General features: G+C 38.4%; 1 protein-coding gene and 1 long non-coding RNA gene across 3 annotated transcripts; one reads left to right on the top strand and one right to left on the bottom strand.

The window, feature by feature from the left end:
* Positions 1-1,857: 1,857 nt before the first annotated feature.
* Positions 1,858-17,654, bottom strand: LOC122668063 (cyclin-dependent kinase E-1). 2 transcript variants are annotated; one of them, XM_043864608.1, is made up of 16 exons: positions 17,244-17,654; positions 17,054-17,164; positions 16,586-16,689; positions 16,407-16,449; positions 16,174-16,272; positions 8,233-8,302; positions 8,006-8,100; positions 7,846-7,879; positions 7,684-7,768; positions 7,492-7,569; positions 7,374-7,421; positions 3,087-3,119; positions 2,779-2,887; positions 2,311-2,541; positions 2,147-2,219; positions 1,858-1,924 (listed from the first exon to the last, which is right to left on the bottom strand). In XM_043864608.1, the coding sequence occupies exons 1-15, from the start codon at positions 17,592-17,594 to the stop codon at positions 2,148-2,150; spliced, it is 1,563 nt and encodes a 520-aa protein (XP_043720543.1). In that variant the 5' UTR covers positions 17,595-17,654; the 3' UTR covers positions 1,858-1,924; position 2,147. The 2 variants fall into 2 exon arrangements, with proteins under 2 accessions (XP_043720543.1, XP_043720544.1); XM_043864609.1 differs by having other exon boundaries at positions 2,147-2,216.
* LOC122668065 lies at positions 9,241-11,123 on the top strand. Its single transcript, XR_006333897.1, has 3 exons — positions 9,241-9,406; positions 9,849-10,081; positions 11,052-11,123. It is a non-coding gene; the product is annotated as an uncharacterized LOC122668065 (long non-coding RNA).
* Positions 17,655-18,493: the final 839 nt, after the last annotated feature.

Here is an 18,493-nt window from a genome sequence, read left to right as displayed (position 1 = left end):
AAAACCAACCCCCCCCCCCCCCCCCAAAAAAAAAAAAAGGATTAATTTGGCTTGCTAGAATCAAATTTGTAAGTTTCTTAATGTTAGAGTTCTTAGAATAAGGATTAAATATGATTATAACAATTGTGCTATTCTATTAAATCTTGTCAAATAGTTATCTTAATTGACAATTTCTTTATCTATAAAATTCTTAAAAATTAATGTTGCCTTGGAAAATCCGGACAAGAAAACGGACAATCATGGTTTCAGATGAGTCTCACTAGAATAGTTGAATTTGTCTAGTGTTACGCCATGTTGGGTTGGTAGACACTATGATTTTGGTGGTTTTTGTAAAAACCCAAGAGTCACTTGGGGAAAAGTAAGTAGTTGAGTTTCTTCAAAGAAAACAAGAAGGAGAGAGAGATTGTTTGAGAAGAGGAACGGAATCATTGACATTGAATTCTGCATTGACATATTCGATGGACTGGATTTGGCATTAATAATAATACTAAGGATGCTAATTGGTCCAGTTTGGGCTACTAGTTCGATTCCTTTAACATTTCCTATTCCAAAGTGTCAAGATCAAAATTGGACCAATAAGCTAAACGATTCCAACCCTGAGATCCAAGACCATTAAACGGCTCCTGCTCCTAACCGGTTCCAAGCATTATTATAATATCCAAAATTCAAAAGAAAATTTTCTTTTCCCAATAGTATAATAGACTACTAATTCATTCAAGTTGCTCATCAAAATCGGATCTTTATCCCTTCCAGTTTCCTGCCCGGCCCAGTTCCCCGGTGTCTCTAACAAAGGGGGCACAATGACCACCCTACACCTGCCCGAACACTCTGCCTATGTGGGATCCACCACCCCTAATTAGAGGCACTGGAAACTGGGTCAAGCAGGTAATTGGAAGAGAGAATTTTCCATCAGAATCTAACCTGAATCTCCTTTTCAGGTTTTGATGAAAAGCATGCTTAATTAGCAGTAAAAAGATTTACATGCCTAGGGAATGAAACTTATTGATAATCAAGTGAGACATAGAAAGAGGGGGAATTAACCCATGCAAGGCAGCAAGGGATGAGTTACACGCTGATCATGTAATCCAATTTCTAGTCGAACACCTATATCTACAGAAACTTCAATAAATAAACTATGCAACGCAGCGAGGGATGAGTGAGCTACACGCTGATCCTGTATTAGGCCCGCTATACTCCAGCTTAATACCTCCGCAGGCATTCACCATATTTGCAAACCATAAAACCCGCAGGACCCTTAGAAATGAAAAGAACAGGTTTCCACAGGAGAATCACCAAGAAGCTATTGTCAAAAGCCATTAAACTCCAGAAGTGACTGAATCAATATAGCACATTGAGAAGTTTAAAAAACAGCCAATTTGCTCCACTCCTTAAATCAGTATATTCTGTAGCAGTACAGCAATTAAATCACTATACTACACGGCTCATTGCCTGTCAAAAAAAATGTATACCTTCTGTTGGGTTAAGCATTATAATAACATAGCTAGTAATTAACAAAGATAATACAGATCCTTCCCGCCCTCGGATACATTTGCACTATAATAACATAGCTGGTAACAAACAATGATAATACAGATCCCTTCCCATGCTCAGATACATTATGGTGAAGGGAGTCCTAGGACACAGACTAGACTTGATTTTGGTACAACATGACAAGCCTCGCTCATCAGGGTTCATACAGAGGTGTTCCTGTAGAACAATTGAAAGCTGTGTGCTTCCATATTGCTATCAACTTCAAGAACGTGCACAAGGCAAGGATTCCTTGCAACTGACTGGAGTCAACAGGTTCAACTATTGGTTCTTGGCATCCATCGAATAAATTTGGCATATGCCAATTTATAATCTAAAATAAGTTTCTTCTGCGTGAACAATGGTACACCATGTAGTAGCAACACAAAACTTGTTCCTTCCATGATCAAAAAGTACCGAGTCAGGGCGCAGAAATTCTAAATGATTACAAATTAAAGAGTTCTTCAAATTTTCTTTTTAACATCAGCTATCAACTTATTTGATACCTATTTCAAAACAACATTTTGCTTCTCTTAGTTTTACATTTTTTACAAAAAAATGAAGAGCTACTCTCAACTGCTGAGATTAGTTGTAGAATAAGAAAGTAGTTCAACATTACCTTAAAAGCGTCTTGATTTCTGGGTTGGAGGATATCCTGGCATCCCCATTCCGGGATCTTTCCTTCTCAACTGCTTCAAAGTTACAACAAGATGAATCAGAAACGGAACCAGAAATCACAAAACTGAGATGAATACCAGATAAAATATTCAAAACAATACAGACCTGTTGCTGCTGCTGATGATGAGCCTGTGCAGCAGCACCCCTTTGCATTGGGATGCTGCCAGGGTTCATTGCCCCACCCATGCCAGCCTGAGAAGCAAGATTGAAGGTCGCCATGCCAGGAACAGCCATCCTTTGCATTCCTTGTACCATCGGCATTTGCCGAGGGACAGGTCTAGCTGTCACCACAGGAGCAGCTGCTACACTCCCAGGAACTGCATTGCCAGATGATACCTAAATACCAGGCAAGCAGATAATCACTACCACATATCCATCGATTCCAATTTTCAAGAATTCACAATGAAATACAATTGTCCGTACGAATCAAGAAATGTGTAAAATTCAAAAATTAAGCAACCAAACTAAAGAACTATTTTGATACCCCTATATCTATCTCAACTCCATGAAAACAATTTTCTTTTATTTATGTTCAAAGATCAAATCAAGGAAGCTTCATTTTTTTATGAATACCGGTTGAGAAGATTGGACGCTGGTCGTTCCCTCAAAATCTGTAGTAGTATCCACTGGACGAACAGGATAATTCACAACTTTGTCTCCCGGTTGGCAAGGTACCAGTGCACTGAGCATTGATGCCACATTGACCTGGTCAAAGTGAAGAAAATATGGGCGGAATACATGCTTCATTCACCATGACATCCTACTGTCAAGTGTGTAGTTTTGTCATGCATGATATGCTTTATTGAGACACAACCAATGTCGATCAAAATGGTTATGTGCATCTTTATGAGGACAAAAAGAAGAATTCAACGATGACTTACTTGCGCCCTGGTAGAGGCTCAATCCGAAAGTACCTGAAAAGCAGATGGTGAACAAAATTCTAAGCACAATATAAACGTTCCAATCATTAGCTCCACTAAGGACATGAGTAAAAATACTTTGTATATAACATCTCACTCAGACCATTCAAAAGCCCCAGGCGGAGATCTTGCCAACCCAGGACAAGAGTACAAGTACTGGCTCTATACTGAATATAAAATCCCCCGTAACCTTATTTTTTATTTCTACAATAAGTTAACAAAAAAAATTTTGAATAAAAATTGGAAAAAGATACCAACACAAAAAAAAATTAAAAAACAAGATTTATGGGTGGCCACCTAGTTCTACCATGTAGAGGTCCAAAAGTGCTGAAATTTTATGTGCAGGAAGACCCCAACATCTCCAGCTCTCACGTCAAGTTTCAGCCCAAACAGAGTTGGCTACGTGGAAAAACAAATCTTTAAAACAAATCTAGAATTATGTTTTGTTCTGCAGCTGGTTATTTCACTTACTTGTATATGCAAATGTGCATTTTTATTTTTTTTTATAAATAACAAAAGAATGTCAGATCCCTGATTGGTTGGTTGCAGGCCATCAATGATGGGCAGTGAAGGTATCTCCGTTTGGTTAGGAAAGTCGGATTGCTACAAATAAAACTCATCTCTGTTGGAGTTTATGGTCAGCCAATTCCCTTGTTAATGAGTTTGCCAAGGAGGGGGTGAACAGGAATAGTTTGTATGAGTTAAATCCAATTTTGTAGTTCTTCTAAGGGCCTAATCGGGGTTTCCCCTAGGACTATTTGATGCAGTGCAAGACCAGATACAATAGAGAAGGAGCCAATCCAACTAGCCCACAACCAGCTGTTTTACCAGCCACAAACAGCTGTTTTAACAGCCTTTAGACAGCCCCATGATGTGTCCTTGAGTACTTTTATTTTCAGCCTGTTTTGGGCCAATGTGTGCTAAGTCACTTGAGCCCACATCAGGCCCATCTATCAAGTTACAACTTAAGCCCATATTCTGAACATATAGCCATCGACCAGCAGCACTAAAGGGAAACCTTTTAACAGATTTGTGGGGCCCATATGGATGGATGGTGTGGGAAAGATTGAAACTGCCAAAACCTTGAGTTTCTAATTATCTAGTTGCTACTTCTATTAGTTTATGTTTCCTTGTAATGTTACTTAGTTAATAGCTAAACTTTCGGTCAGATTCGGTATGATTTCTATTTCAATTTCGGATTGATTTCATGAAATAGTCAACAAATAGAATTTTGGTCAAGAAATTGAAATTGTTTTGGTTTATCAATATGAAATATTTCAAGAATAAAAAAGTCCATTTGGCAGTTCAAATTCTGAAAATAAATTCTCTATATTTCTTTGGAAAGGGTGGTGGTGACAGGGGCCGGATGGGCTGGGAAGGGGGTGGTGGTGGGGTAGTGGCAGTGGTGGTGGTGGTGGTGGTGGTGGAAATGGTGGCGGTGACAGAGTGGTGGTGGCAATGGTGGTGGTGGGGTGGTGGTGGTGGCATGGTGGTGGGGAGATCATTAGGAGAAGGGTGGTTTTATTTTTAACATGAAATTACTACTTTGCCCATCAAATTAACCATGTCCTCATTAAAGAGCAAGAGCGAAATCAAATGAAATAGAAATTCTGAAACAGCTCCTCAGCTATTTCAGAATTTCTATTCCAATTTATTTCTATTTCACTGAAATAAGGTCCAAAAATCAAACCAAAAAATTTCCGAAATAGAAATCACCCCATGAAATTGAAATAGAAATCATACCAAATCAGGCCTTAAGTAGGAGTTACTATTTCTATGTACTTTCTATTTTCATTGTATAGTTTCTTTTTTTAAACTTGCTTGGCAGCCAAGCTCCTTCCCCACGTAGGGAGTTTCTATTCTTTTAATGGTGTAATGCACTAATGCTCATTATAAATAAAGATGAAGGGCCACAAGAGCCACGGTTTTGGCTACCAGAAAAAAATGTGTTCTCTATGGAGATGCATGACTACTGTGCTGAAGCAGCAGCAACCCTAGGTGGTGAAGCCTCCCATAGGCCTTGCTGGTGAAGCCAGGTCATATCCCCTTCCCCCCCCCCCCCACCCCCCACCTTTACCTTTTTCTTCTTCTTTCATTTTCTTCCTTTACTGTTCAGCAGAAATTCCAGCAAGATAATTTCTTCCAATCGTGACTTTATTCTAAGCTTTTCCCACCTTTATTTTGGGTGTAGCTAATTCATCCATCTCACCATTACAGTTTCTGCATGTTTTCACTGTTTCCAGTCACCCATGGTTTTAAAATTCCAGTTTCTTTTGCTGTTCTATTTGTCCCTTTGGTCAGTCCATGACTTTTAGGATGTTATTATATCTTTCCTTTATTTTCTCCCTACTGTTATGACCATCAAGTGTCACTGTTATTCACCGTTTTGCAGGTCTATTATCACTGTTGTTAACAGTTAACTTGCTAAATCTAGCTGCAGTGAATTAATTAGTCATTCTGGACAATCCAGCCCTTGAATTGATGCCTTCTTTTAGTATGATGTTCCTCCCTGTTACTACTTTGTGTGTCATTAATATGATGAACATCTGATCTGTTGATGTAAAGTTATGACAGTTCCTTTTAGTTACTAAGTTTTGTTAGTTATTAAATTTCTAGTTTCAGTTACCCATCATTACAACAGATCCAACCCTCGGATCAGTTTGTCATTTGGAGGGTCTTCACATCATAGTAAGAGGGCTATTCAATCAAATATCAGCCCCATCTAACCATCGGATCTTGAATTATTTAATTTTCTCTATTCTTCCATATTGTTTACTGTTTGGATTGCTGTGTTTCTGTTCTGTGGGCATTGTGTTCTATTATTCTTATCTATCCTAGAACACATCAATTGGTATCGGGGTTACGGAGGGACAGTGGAGCAACTACGTTGATGGCACGATACTGAGGGTTGCTGAATTCTACTTCCAATTGAAGGATGATGTGCAGATTTGATTCGGCATCACTAAGAAACTCATGGAAGAGTTCTTTTCAAGACGGGAAAAGTTGATGCAGTTCAAAAGAACAAGGCCAGCAGAAAACCAAGCCATTTACGGGATTAAATAGTTAGTTTCTATTTTGTAATGTTCTAGAATAGCTTTTATTTTGAAGAGAGACTTAAGTTGTAAAGAATACCTCCTACCATACATATGGATTTCCCATTTTTGTGATTGTTATGGAGGTTATAAATAAAAGAGGGGCCGGGCCATAAACCTCCTCTACGAATTGAGTTGTTGAGAAATTGGATTTTCCACTCTTAGGGTCAGTAGTGAAGCTGCCTTTGGACTGTGATGATGCAGCTCCAGCCCTCTTGTGGTGATTCAACAAGTTGGGATTGCTGGTGATGCCATTCCCACAGGCCTTGGTGGTGATTCCAAGGTCATATCCCCTAGGCCCTAACTGTATCCTTTCTTTATCTTTCTCTTTTCTTTTTCTTCTACTCACTTCTTCTTCACTTCTTTTCCCCAAGGTCGATTTCTGTTCATTCATTCTATCTTACATCAATTGCTATTCTGTTTTGATCTTAAAAGTACTGTTCTGTCCTTTAACTCTGTTCTTATTTCTTCTTAAGTTTTAGAACAGATTTTGCTGCTGATATAGAGTCCAATCACCCCCCATTGACCACAAATATTGCTAGCAGTACACTGCCATCTTCTAGTGACCTGTGGCAGCACCATATGTTGCTGGGTTGCTATTTTTCTGCTTGTTTCTGATTCCCATCTTAGTTACCATGTTGTCCTCCTTAGTTGGCTATTTGCCTGCCATGTTTCTATTTTCCATTCTACTTTCTATTCCTGATCTAGTTAGTTACTAAAATCCCTCGTTTCTCCCAATTCAGCCGTCAGATGGAACTCAATTTTTGATATGTTATGCTCATCTTTCCTCTCTACCTTCAACCAGAATTTGGTTGTTGTCCAGTCAATCAGTCGTGAGTTATAGCTCTTCTCTGAGTTTCTAATTCAGTTTTGTTGGTTTCCATTTTCTGCCCATGTCAGTTTCTCACTATCCAACCGTTAACTCTTCTTGATATTTTTATCACTTAGTCACCCCCCATAGGTCCTCTAGAATATTATTTTTTCATCTTCAACGAGTTCATTGTTTGCAAGTACTGTTCACTCTAAGTTTCTGCAATGTCTTAGGTTCACTGCGATTCTGTTTTCTGTAGGTTTGTAAGTTTGTTAGTACATAGTATTTAGTGGGGTGGATTAAGAAAACTTGGCTCAAAGATAAATATGGGCACATAAGTCTTACTCATGCTCAAGAGCTTGTGCTGCTGTTATACGCTTCCGCGGATCGTATCTGTAAGTAAAGCCACATTAGTAGAATAAATTAACAACAACAGGTCAACAACAACAAAGAGATTACATACTCCAGCATCTTCGATAGGAGGTCATATGCGGGACTTTTCTGAGAAAGATGCACTACGTTACCGAGACCAGGATTGTCACTGTTGGAAGAAACACAATAGGAGAGAAAAAAAAGTAATAATCAACTAATTGATCCCTCAAGAAAGATCCTGGATTTCAATTAAATCAAGTGATAGAAAGGAAACACAACTCACTATTTGCGCGCCTGGATATGTTGCTGATCTGATTGCCAATGTGGAAGATTCACAAGCGTAGGCCACTTATCTTGTGTGGGATGGCCTAAAGTAGAAATATATTATAAGATTATTCCGCAGCTAATCCCAACGGAGGATGGTAGCCAGGCAACAGTTTCTTACCTAATACTTTAAATATCTTGTCAAGTTGATCAAGCTGCATGACTTGCAGGGAAGTATCAGCAAATAATGTATATAAGTAACCAACAGTTATATCTTGAACATGGAATAGCATAGAAAGCAGAATGAAGTACTCGAGTTACACCAGAAAGTATTCCATTACCTGGAAAGGGTTAGGTGTGCCTTTGACTTCTTGTCCTTGAAAAAGTGGCTTCAAAGTCAATAACTCAGCAAAAATGCATCCAACAGCCCACGTATCTTAAACGCTATATTAAGGAAGCATTTATACTCGGGACCTAACATCTTTATTAAGTTGTAGCAAAGATATAATCAGAAAAGGCTTAAAACTGTTTGTAATAACAAACACCATAATTCATTGTTGCAGGATACCAACAGCACTTGTATAGTGCTTAGCACCAAGGAGCAGCTCAGGTGCACGATACCAAATAGTTACCACAACCTGCAAGCAAGCAATCATACACATATTAATCGAAAAGAAGACCAACTCTAAACTAGGTAATCAAATGTAGTCCAAATTAGGAAATAGGTTGCATAAGAACTGTTTAATAGTAATATGAAAAACCATACAACGTACATGACAGATGCATGCTGAACATCATAATAGCTCAACAAATAAAAACGTTTGTTTTATAATTTGATGAATGCTGAACTAATAAATTTGTTGGAAATAATGAAAAGTGGTTTTTTTAAAGCCAAGACCAAAAGCAAACATGAAGAAACTATGAAGAAATATATATATATATATTATTGTTGGAACCGCTTCCTCTAAAAGGCCGACCGTGTAGGAAAGGGAGGAAACAATATGTATATCATACAGGAGCTCTAACACGGGGGACTATCCAAAGGGGGACACGGGTAGATGAATAATTTCAACATTTATATAATATATTTAGGGTTTTTAACAATTACCACCTCAAAATTTTTCATATTTATTATTACCCCCCCCCCAAAACTTTGAAACAACGGTTACCCTCCCCTATTGCATACTAATAACTAACTGGCCCCCACCGTTACAGACCTGTAACGGAGGGGGTTAGTCGTGAAAGTGTGTCGTTGTCACGGATTTTTTAGGACCAAAATGCCCTTTTGGGGTGGTAATTGTAAAAAACTCCCACCCCATCACCGTCCCTTCTCCTCCTCCTCCTCCTCCCCCCCTCCTTCTTCTTCTTCTTCCTCCTCTACAACCCCAACCGCCCCGATCGATGACGCCATCACCACCTGACGTCATCCTTCTTCTTCTTAAAAGCATGGAGTTTCTCCTTCTTCTTCTTCCTCCATCGCCTAATTTTGCTGGGATATGTTATTATTGATACACAACTTCACTGAAAGTGGAAGTTTATGCTGAGCCTATAGGACCTCTAAATGGTAAGCAGTCGGAATCTAATAGATTTTTCATTCTTTTATATACAGTGGCTTCAAAGACCTTTTTGACTGGGAGCACTTCATAGAGACATTGAAAGATGATGTCCACATTGTTGAGACATTGCCACCTGAGTATGCTGGAATTGAACCTTTCACAAAGACCCCAATATCCTGGTCCAAGGTAAACTCCATTTATTGGAATTTATATTATTAATTTTAAGATTTTCTTTCCCTCTCTGTCTACAATTTCTCGACACAATTAATCAACAGTTCAGCACTTTGAGGGGCTTTCCTGAAATTTCTTAAATGACAATCCTATATTTTTCTTTGGGGTGGGGGAGGGGATTTCGGTTGGACGCCCAAAGAAAGTATGTGCAATATTCTGAAAAAGTTCATTATTAATATGGTTTTGACCATCTGGTTGATGTGATTCTAGGGTACCACCATGGAGGAGGTTGGCGATCAACCTCAATCCATGATCATAGACACTGATGAAACATTTGGTGTAGAGAAGTGATGCATCGACATTCGTTGCATTCGGTGCCACCACTCCATCCTGCATTTTCATCTTCTTGTTATGTTCTCTAAGAGACAACATAATTAGGTGAGTTGCTTTTGTTCAGGTCAGTTATTATAAATCGGAGATCCTCCCACTTCTGAAGCAGCACAAAGTTTTGTACTTCACGCATACTGATTCCCGACTTGCCAATAATGGACTACCAAATTCCATACAAAAGCCGAGGTGCCGTGTGGACTATAGGGCATTGAAATATTCAGGCCCAATTGAAGAACTTGGGAACACCTTTGTTTCAAGGATGCAAGAGAGTGGAAGCCCTTATGTAGCTCTCCATTTAAGGTAAGTTATGATAGATCACTCCCCTTGGAGCCCGTTGAGGTTATAATACATGTTTACATGTGTAATTTATTAGTCACACAGCCAGTTGGCCCAACTCAAACCTGAATATGAGTAATCCAACCAGACGTTTACTTTATTTTAGGACCTCAGGTTGAGCCTCAGACCTGGTCGATCTGATGTTGAGTTGATTGTCTCAGTTAATACAATCAAATTTTTTTGAATTGTTATTAAGCAGGCATTTGGTTGTGAAGTCAAATTCGTAGGGTTTTCTCCTTTTCTTTTTCTTTCTTTTTGCAAATGTCATGTTTAGAACTATTTAATATTTGCAGAATTAGTTAGATAAGACATAACAGACCCAGTGAAATATTGTCAAAAAACATAGGCCCAGTGAAATGTTTTTAAGGGTAAGTTACATCATAGTTACCTGTCACATATAAATACTCCCAGGTTGGTTTTTCATTTAGGAAAACTCCTAAATATTTGAATCAACAATCCAAGATTAAGATTGGCCTAGTGAGTGATGTAGTTCCCCAAGTCAAGAAATCGGTGAAAGTACATCGGAAAAATCATATAAACTAATGAAAATGTTGTGAAGATCGTAACTTTTTGGGAAGAATGTAGAAGTAGCCTGTACCAACCTCTGATCTACTGTTTAAGGATTCAAGGGACAAAAACCTACCAATTTGTCGACAAATGACTTCAAAATCATGGAAGGCCAGTTTATGATGACTAGTGTTTCTAAAATGTTGTTGACTTTATGGAAAATATACATGGATTAAATTGTTTTGAGCTTGACAATGAGTTTTAAATGGAGTCTATTGCTCCCTAACATCCAATGCATCTCTGCATATGTTCATCATTAATTACTTGTCTTTCTCTCGGTGTGGACTTGAATATGACCAAAAACTATAATCTTGTAAGATGGAGAAGTTTTATGCTAATCTCTGACCTCTTTGCTTTTCTATTTAAGGTATGAGAAGGATATGCTGGCATTTACTGGCTGCAGTCATAATTTGACAGCAGAGGAAGATAAGGGACGGGTTCCTGTTCAAAGGGAGCCATGGGATGGCTCGGACCACCTGCATTAAGAAGTTACAGCGATTGGCGGTCGACCCACCGTAGTGATCGGTGCGATCGTTGATACCGTTCTTGAGGAATTGGTCGATGAGGTAGCCATGGGTGCCGTGGATCTCAACTCCATCAAAACCAGCTCGGATGGCGTTAATGGCGGACTGGCGATAATCTGCCACTATCTCTGGGATTTTGTACGGTTAATGTGAGCAAGAAGAAGAAGAAGGAGGAGGTGATGGGGTGGGAGTTTTTTACAATAACCACCCCAAAAAGGGCATTTTGGTCCTAAAAAATCCGTGACAACGGCACACTCTCACGACTAACCCCCTCCGTTACGGGTCTGTAACGGTGGGGGCCAGTTAGTTATTAGTATACAACAGGGGAGTGTAACAGTTGTTTCAAAGTTTTTTTGGGGGGGTAATAGTAAATATGAAAGATTTTGGGGTGGTAATTGTAAAAAACCCATATATTTATATATAATATATATATATATAGAGAGAGAGAGAGAGATAACACCAGAAAACCTAAGATACATCCATCACCACTTCTCCCAAGGTCATTTTACGTCTGCCCCTGGCTCTTTTAGTTCCTTCAATCTGGATTAAATCACTCCTCCATACTTGAGCATCCAAAGGCCTCCGTTGAACATAGCCATGCCACCTCAAACGACTGTCTCATAGCTTATCATGTATCGGAGGCTCGGAGCTACTCCCAAACTAGCTCTAATATGATCACTCCTAACTTTATCCTTCCTAGTTTTACCATTCATCCATCTCAACATCCTTATCTCCACTACACGGAGTTTATTTATATGATGCTTCTTAACTGCCTAACATTCCGCACCATACATCATAGCAGGCAATATCACTGTCCTATAAAATTTTCCTTTTAAGTTTTAAAGGAATACGCCGATCACACACAACTCCGGATGCACCTCTCCACTTCATCCTTCCTATTTTAATTCTCTGTGAAGCATCATCCTCTATATCACCTTCTTTATTTACGATTGAGCCAAGATATCTAAAATAATCACTTTGCAGAATCTCCCTCTCATCAAGTTTCACCAACTCATCATCCGTCCTAGTGTAACCAAATTTACACACCATATACTCTATCTTCGTTCTACTTAGCTTAAAACCTTTTGATCCCAATGTTGATATCCATAACTCTAACTTGGCGTTAATCCCTACTTTTGTCTCATCCACCAAAACAATATCATCAGCAAAAAGCATACACCAAGCAACCTCATCTTGAATGTCTCTGGTTAAATCATCCATGATAAGCGCAAACAAATAAGGGCTTAAAGCTGAACCTTGATGTAACCCAATTGTAATTGGGAATTCACTACCTTGGCCCTCCCCCACAGTTCTTTGTCACCGCACCATCATACATATCTTTAATTATGTCCACACATTTACTTGAAACTCTTCTCTTTTCTAGTACTTGCCAAATTAACTCTCTAGGAACTCTTTCATAAGAATATACATAACAAAACACATCGCTAAAACAATTCCAATATTGAAATTGGGGATATAATATTGTGTTTATTTCAGTTGTGAGGCTTCATTTTGATAAAATTACTGTCTACATACTATTATTTTGTGTATTAGGTGGTGTACATGTCTGTTACATAATGAATATATGCCTGTATTTTTTGCTTATAGAGCGGTCGTATTAAACATGTACCATATCATTGTCGAAGGCTTTATTATGGCGGATTTTTTTAAAGTATTACTGTCGTCTGGTCTGTTTAATTGTCGTACGTATCCGTACCCGTTTTATTGTCATTCCCGAACTTGCTATGGTTAAAAAACATCATATAAATAAAATTATTGTAGCTGAGATGAGGATGTTGAGATGGATGTGTTGTAAAACTAGGAAGGATAATACAAGGATGAATAAATTACAGCTGATTTGGGAGTAGCTCCAATACATGATAAGCTGCGAGAAGACCGTTTGAGGTGGCACGGCCATGTACAATGGAGGCCCTTAGATGCTCTAGTACGAATGAGTGACTTGATAATGATTGAAGGAGCTAAAAGATCCAGAGGTAGACCTAAAATGACTCCGAGGAAAATGATGAGGAAAGACATGCATAGCTTAGGCCTTGTAACAAGTATGGCTTTGAATAGAGCTGATTGAGGATAAGGATCCATGTAGCCGACCCCATTTAGTTGGGATAAGGCTGAGCTGAGCTGAGTTTATTATAATTTCCATTAAAATTTTCAATCTTACACAGCCGAAAATAAGAAATTTTCAAAAAGTATCCACAATTTTGGACCATGTTGATATCCTGTTAGAATACCACAGATAAATTGGAACAAGATAAACCTGTAAGTACGAGTCCCTGAACTCCCAAGAAGCCAAGAATGTCTTCATTAATGTAGGGAGGCTAGGCTGAAACGATACAATGCTAACACTCCTACAGAAATAACACAACATATAGAGAATATAACCAAATTACTAACTGTAAACCAAACCATTAAATAGGGCTAATTTTTCTGTCAAAGGGAGGTTCTGTTGAGCTGAATAAGTGCTCAAAATTCTAAGCTCATCCAATGGACAGCTTGAAAGAAACATTCAAGAACAGAAATAGAAAGTTAAGAATCAGAAAATAGAAGGTGAAGACAAAACTAAATGCAGTTCTCAATCCGACAACCTGATGAGTTCTAAATTAGGATCGAAGGGAACCAACATGGGGAGAATAACATATAAAATTTTCAGAGCCATCCGATGGTCTGACCCATAGGAATCAGATGGGGAAACTCAGGATAGAAAGCTTAAAAACAGGGCAGCGCAGGCATTAAACAGACTGGAATAATATCAGAGTTAATTAACCATTGAAGAACAGTAATTATCATTAATCCAGGATAAAAACAAAGACTGAATAATACCCACTAAATGCCACAACAAAGAAAAGAGGCTGCTGGAATATCACAGGACGAATGATAATTGAAAACAAAAGAAAAAGAAGAGATAGGAAAAAGATATGTTCAAGTCTCCCACTTCAACTGCAGAACAGGCGTCCCACCTAACTGCAACCTAGTCTCGCACTAGGGTTCTACATCTCACAGGTTAAAGCAAAACTTCTTTTTTTCTTAAACTCAAATCGTTGGGGTCTGAATACAGCCCCTTTTTTTTTTATAACAGCAAAATTCTCCTCTTGCATGGAGTACTGATTAGAATGAAATTATAAATATAATATTCTAAGATTACATCACAAATGGTAACTGAAAACCAATTCATGTTTTGTAACTGAAATAGAAACTAATGACAAAAATAAAATCTAACCCATATAGAAACTTCTAGCTTAGAAATAGTAACTTAAATAAATAGCAACTAATCCAGCACACAAAATCTTCCTTCTCCACGCAAGTTCAGGGTGAAGGCCACAAATCCAAAAGAATCCTCTACAGTTCTTCCTCCACACAACTGGTCATAGGAACCACAGAATCTGAAGAAAATATCCTCCTTTAAACTGATGCCACCGGGTTCCGGACAGAAACTGGCTGGACCTATGGACCTCAAGATACCCATCACATGGGGCCCAAACCCCAAACATGGGCCTTCTTAGGAGTTAAACCGAGGGTCTGATACTGCATCATCTATACTTGTAAATTGATGTTTTTGATGCAGGTCCAAGCACTAGGAAGAAGAAGTAGCCTTGAGAAGGCTGCTGTTTTTTCGTTGGAGCCTTTTCCCATACTTAGTTTTATTTCAAGTACTTCAACTAAGGGCAAATTAGTCTTTTGGCCTTTAGTTATTTTAGTTGTTTTATTTTACTTTTATTTCCCCTCCACGATTTCTTTTAGGAGGATTGCTTTGTTTTTGGAATCAGATTTGGATTACAAGTCTGATTGATATGTTTGTAATTAGGAATCAGATAGGGATTTCAACTCCTAGTCTGAGTAGGATTTGATTTCAGCTTTGATTAATAAATAATCACCATCGTGGGAGGCTCCCCCACAGTTCAATTAATCAAATTTTGCTTTCAAGCTTGCTGCTATTGCTGTCTTTGCTCTCTGAGTATTGCATCCTTGTGGATCTCAAGGTGGATAGGGTGGGTGGACTCCTGCAACTCCTTGCATCGTGAAGATCAGGAGGTTTACTTCAAGTATTCAAGTTGCTGCCCTTGGAGTTTCCTCCAAACCAGTAAGTTGATTCTAATTTCTGTTAAACCTTCTACTTCTCATCCTCCAGCCCAAACCTAACCTCTCCATCGATTCCCCATCAGACCATAAACCAGCAATCCATCCCCTCCATTAAACCTGCAATTTTCTCCCATTCGATCCATAGCTTGATTCTCAAGCAACTCACTTCCAGCCATTAGATCATCCCCAAACTTCCATCGAGTCCTTCATTCATCCCCTCCTACACTCGATCCAAAACCCAGCCCTTCATTCCAACCCTAACCCCTCCATCACCTTACCCCATTAAAACCCAAAACCCAAAACCCAATAAGTCAATTCTGCCCTAATTTGCAGAATTTTTATACTCATCTAAACCCTAATCTTCTTATACCATAATAACCCCCTAGACCTGCCCATTAAAACCCTATATACCTTTTCTTCAACATCCAACCCTAACCCTAGTTTTGCCCTAAAATTACTAAACCCTAACCCAATTGGCCAGCCTTGTTTGTGATCCTATTACCCTGGTTCCTAGTGGGAGTAATTCGTACCTGGACTACATTAGTTTTACCTTGTTTTCATTTATCTTTTATCTGATTCTATGTTATACTGGAAAATGGAAACTTCATTCCACATGGTGTCAACTCATTCGAAACCATACTCCAGAGAGATTGTGACCATATGGCTACATAACAGTACAGCTCCATATATCTCACGGGATCACTACTGCTGTAATACAACTAATAGATGCAGAGGCAGCATAGCTACCAATATAGTTCATTAATGGAAACAAAATCATTTTGAACATTCAAAACAACCAACAAAAACAAATTGCATGATACTGCAAGAAGAAGTGATAACAGTTAAAAATGAAGATCAATGAATTCCTACCCCATTCTCTGATAATGGCTTCAGCGGAGCTTGGTATATCCTTGCAAGACCAAAATCAGCAATTTTAACCACTCCTTGTTCCTCTCCCTCACCCATTACCTGGTTCACAAAAAAGGTTTTCATTGAACTGATGTAAACATGCACAATACTGTAGGAAAAAAAAGGGACATCTATTCAAATTATTTTTCTTAAGCTCTGCTATTTTGTTAAGACACATAATGTCAGCAATCTACCAGAATGTTTGATGGCTTCAGATCCCGATGTATAATCCAATTACTGCAGCAAATATCCAAATAGGTTTAAGTTATAAACCTTTTTCCAATGTTAAAGCTACAAGAGAACACATAAGCAAACTACCAGAAACACCTAGTAACAGTATTTTCCACCATAATTGCACAGGCTACCACCTTACCTGTGGAGATAGTTCAGCCCATTGAGAAGCTGCCAGAGTAATGACTTAACTGTATACTGACTGATAGACTGGTTGACCTTTTCCCTGTGATGTCTAATAATTTCCTGTTATCATGTTCAAAAGAATGAACTGTGATGATAAGACACTAAATCGATAACACTCACCAAATATTTCATACTATTTCGTTAAAAAAGAAAATTACCTATATTCGGTATACGATATCAACTAAATTATTCAGTTCCCAGTTGAAGCAACTTTCAAAGAGCATGCAAGAAACCAAGAAGAGGGCCAAAAAAGAGGAAAATAACGAAAACTAGCAATCTAAACCCCCAATTGCATTCAAACCTGACTATCAATTCCTTTCCTAGGGCGCTCAATCGTGAATCGAGTGTGTAACTTGAAAACTCATCCAAATCAAATTCATAAAAGAGTTTGGTGAACAATTACGGAATTTATTTATGTACTCACATATAGGTCATGCTCCGCGTAATCGAAAGCCAGGTAAAGCGACATGTCCGCGTGGTTGATGTGAACATTAACAAGCTTAACAACATTCTCGTGATTAATCTCCCTCAGCAACTGTACTCAATGACCAGAAATTTAACCAAATTAGTACCAAAAACTACTTAGGCAGCAAAAGTAGAAGAAAAAGACGAACCATGATTTCACGGATGGCGGTGGGAGAAACGCCATCGCCATCCTTGGACTGCTTGAATTTCTTGATGGCGATGCACTTCCCTCGGTTAGGCTGAGACTTGGTTCTGGCGAGGAAGACCAGACCATAAGTGCCTTCACCGATCTTACCGATCAAATCGTATTGCTGCAACCAAGCAGGTCTGTTGGGGTTATTGTTATTGTTACTGTTGTTGTTGTTGTTGTTGTTGTTAGTGATAGCAGCCATGCCGCCTCGTCTGCTGCTGTTGTTGTTGCCGTTTCCTGCGCTACCTTCACCCATTCTGGCTTCTTCCACCCGCCATTGATTCACCCCAACTGAAACCCCACTCCGCATGTGGTTTCTCGCTCGCTTTGCCTCTTTTCCATTTTTATGAAATGGTTGTCGAGATGCGACTTCAAAGTCTTCTTTGCAGTGGCCTCGGTGGGGCCTTTTGGTTTGTGGCAAGTGGGGCCCACCATGAACCGTATGAACCGCCCAGCGTGCCCCAAACCGGATCAACTTCCACGGCCAAAAATTTTGATTTTTATTATCAAAAACACTTGAAACAAAAAGGATTTATCAAACGGTTTTTCTGTGCACATAGGCATATCAATTCTTTTTACCATAATATATTATGCACATAGGCATACCAAATCTATTTATAATTATATAATAGTTTGTACACATAGTAACCAAATGATTATAATTTATAGATCATAATTTATTGTCACAAATGATTTATCAAAAATAGGTAATAAATACAAATACAAATCATACCAACGAGACCCTTCGAATTTGGACTTCCGTTCCTAATGTTAAGGATGTTAAATGCTTCATTTCGATGTAAACGTCTTAGTTTGATTCGGTGCAACATTTTTTAGGTCAAACCAAAATTGAACCGTTTAATAAACGGCTTCGGTTTAAACAGATTGATTTTAAATGGCTTTAAGTGGTTTTCATTAAGGTTTTTTTTTTTCATCAAAATGGATTCTTTTTTATTTTAATTTTTTATTGAAATATATGTAAACTTAACATTCAATTGTTTATTGTTATATGTTATCTTCTAATAATTGTAGTGTTATAATTGTTTATATGTTTAAGTTTTTTATACAAAAGGTTTGAATGACTCTTACTTTTTTTTAGTGGGTTTTGTTTATTCTTACCATATTTATTTATTTTAACCATGGATGACGGAATTTACTATGTATATATATTCATCAATTTAAATGGTTTACCATTGATTTAATCGATTC

Source organism: Telopea speciosissima, chromosome 7 (genome assembly GCF_018873765.1).
Source record: "Telopea speciosissima isolate NSW1024214 ecotype Mountain lineage chromosome 7, Tspe_v1, whole genome shotgun sequence".
NCBI lineage: Eukaryota > Viridiplantae > Streptophyta > Magnoliopsida > Proteales > Proteaceae > Telopea > Telopea speciosissima.
Note: the sequence above shows the minus strand (reverse complement) of the source record. Positions and strands in the feature narration are given on the sequence as shown.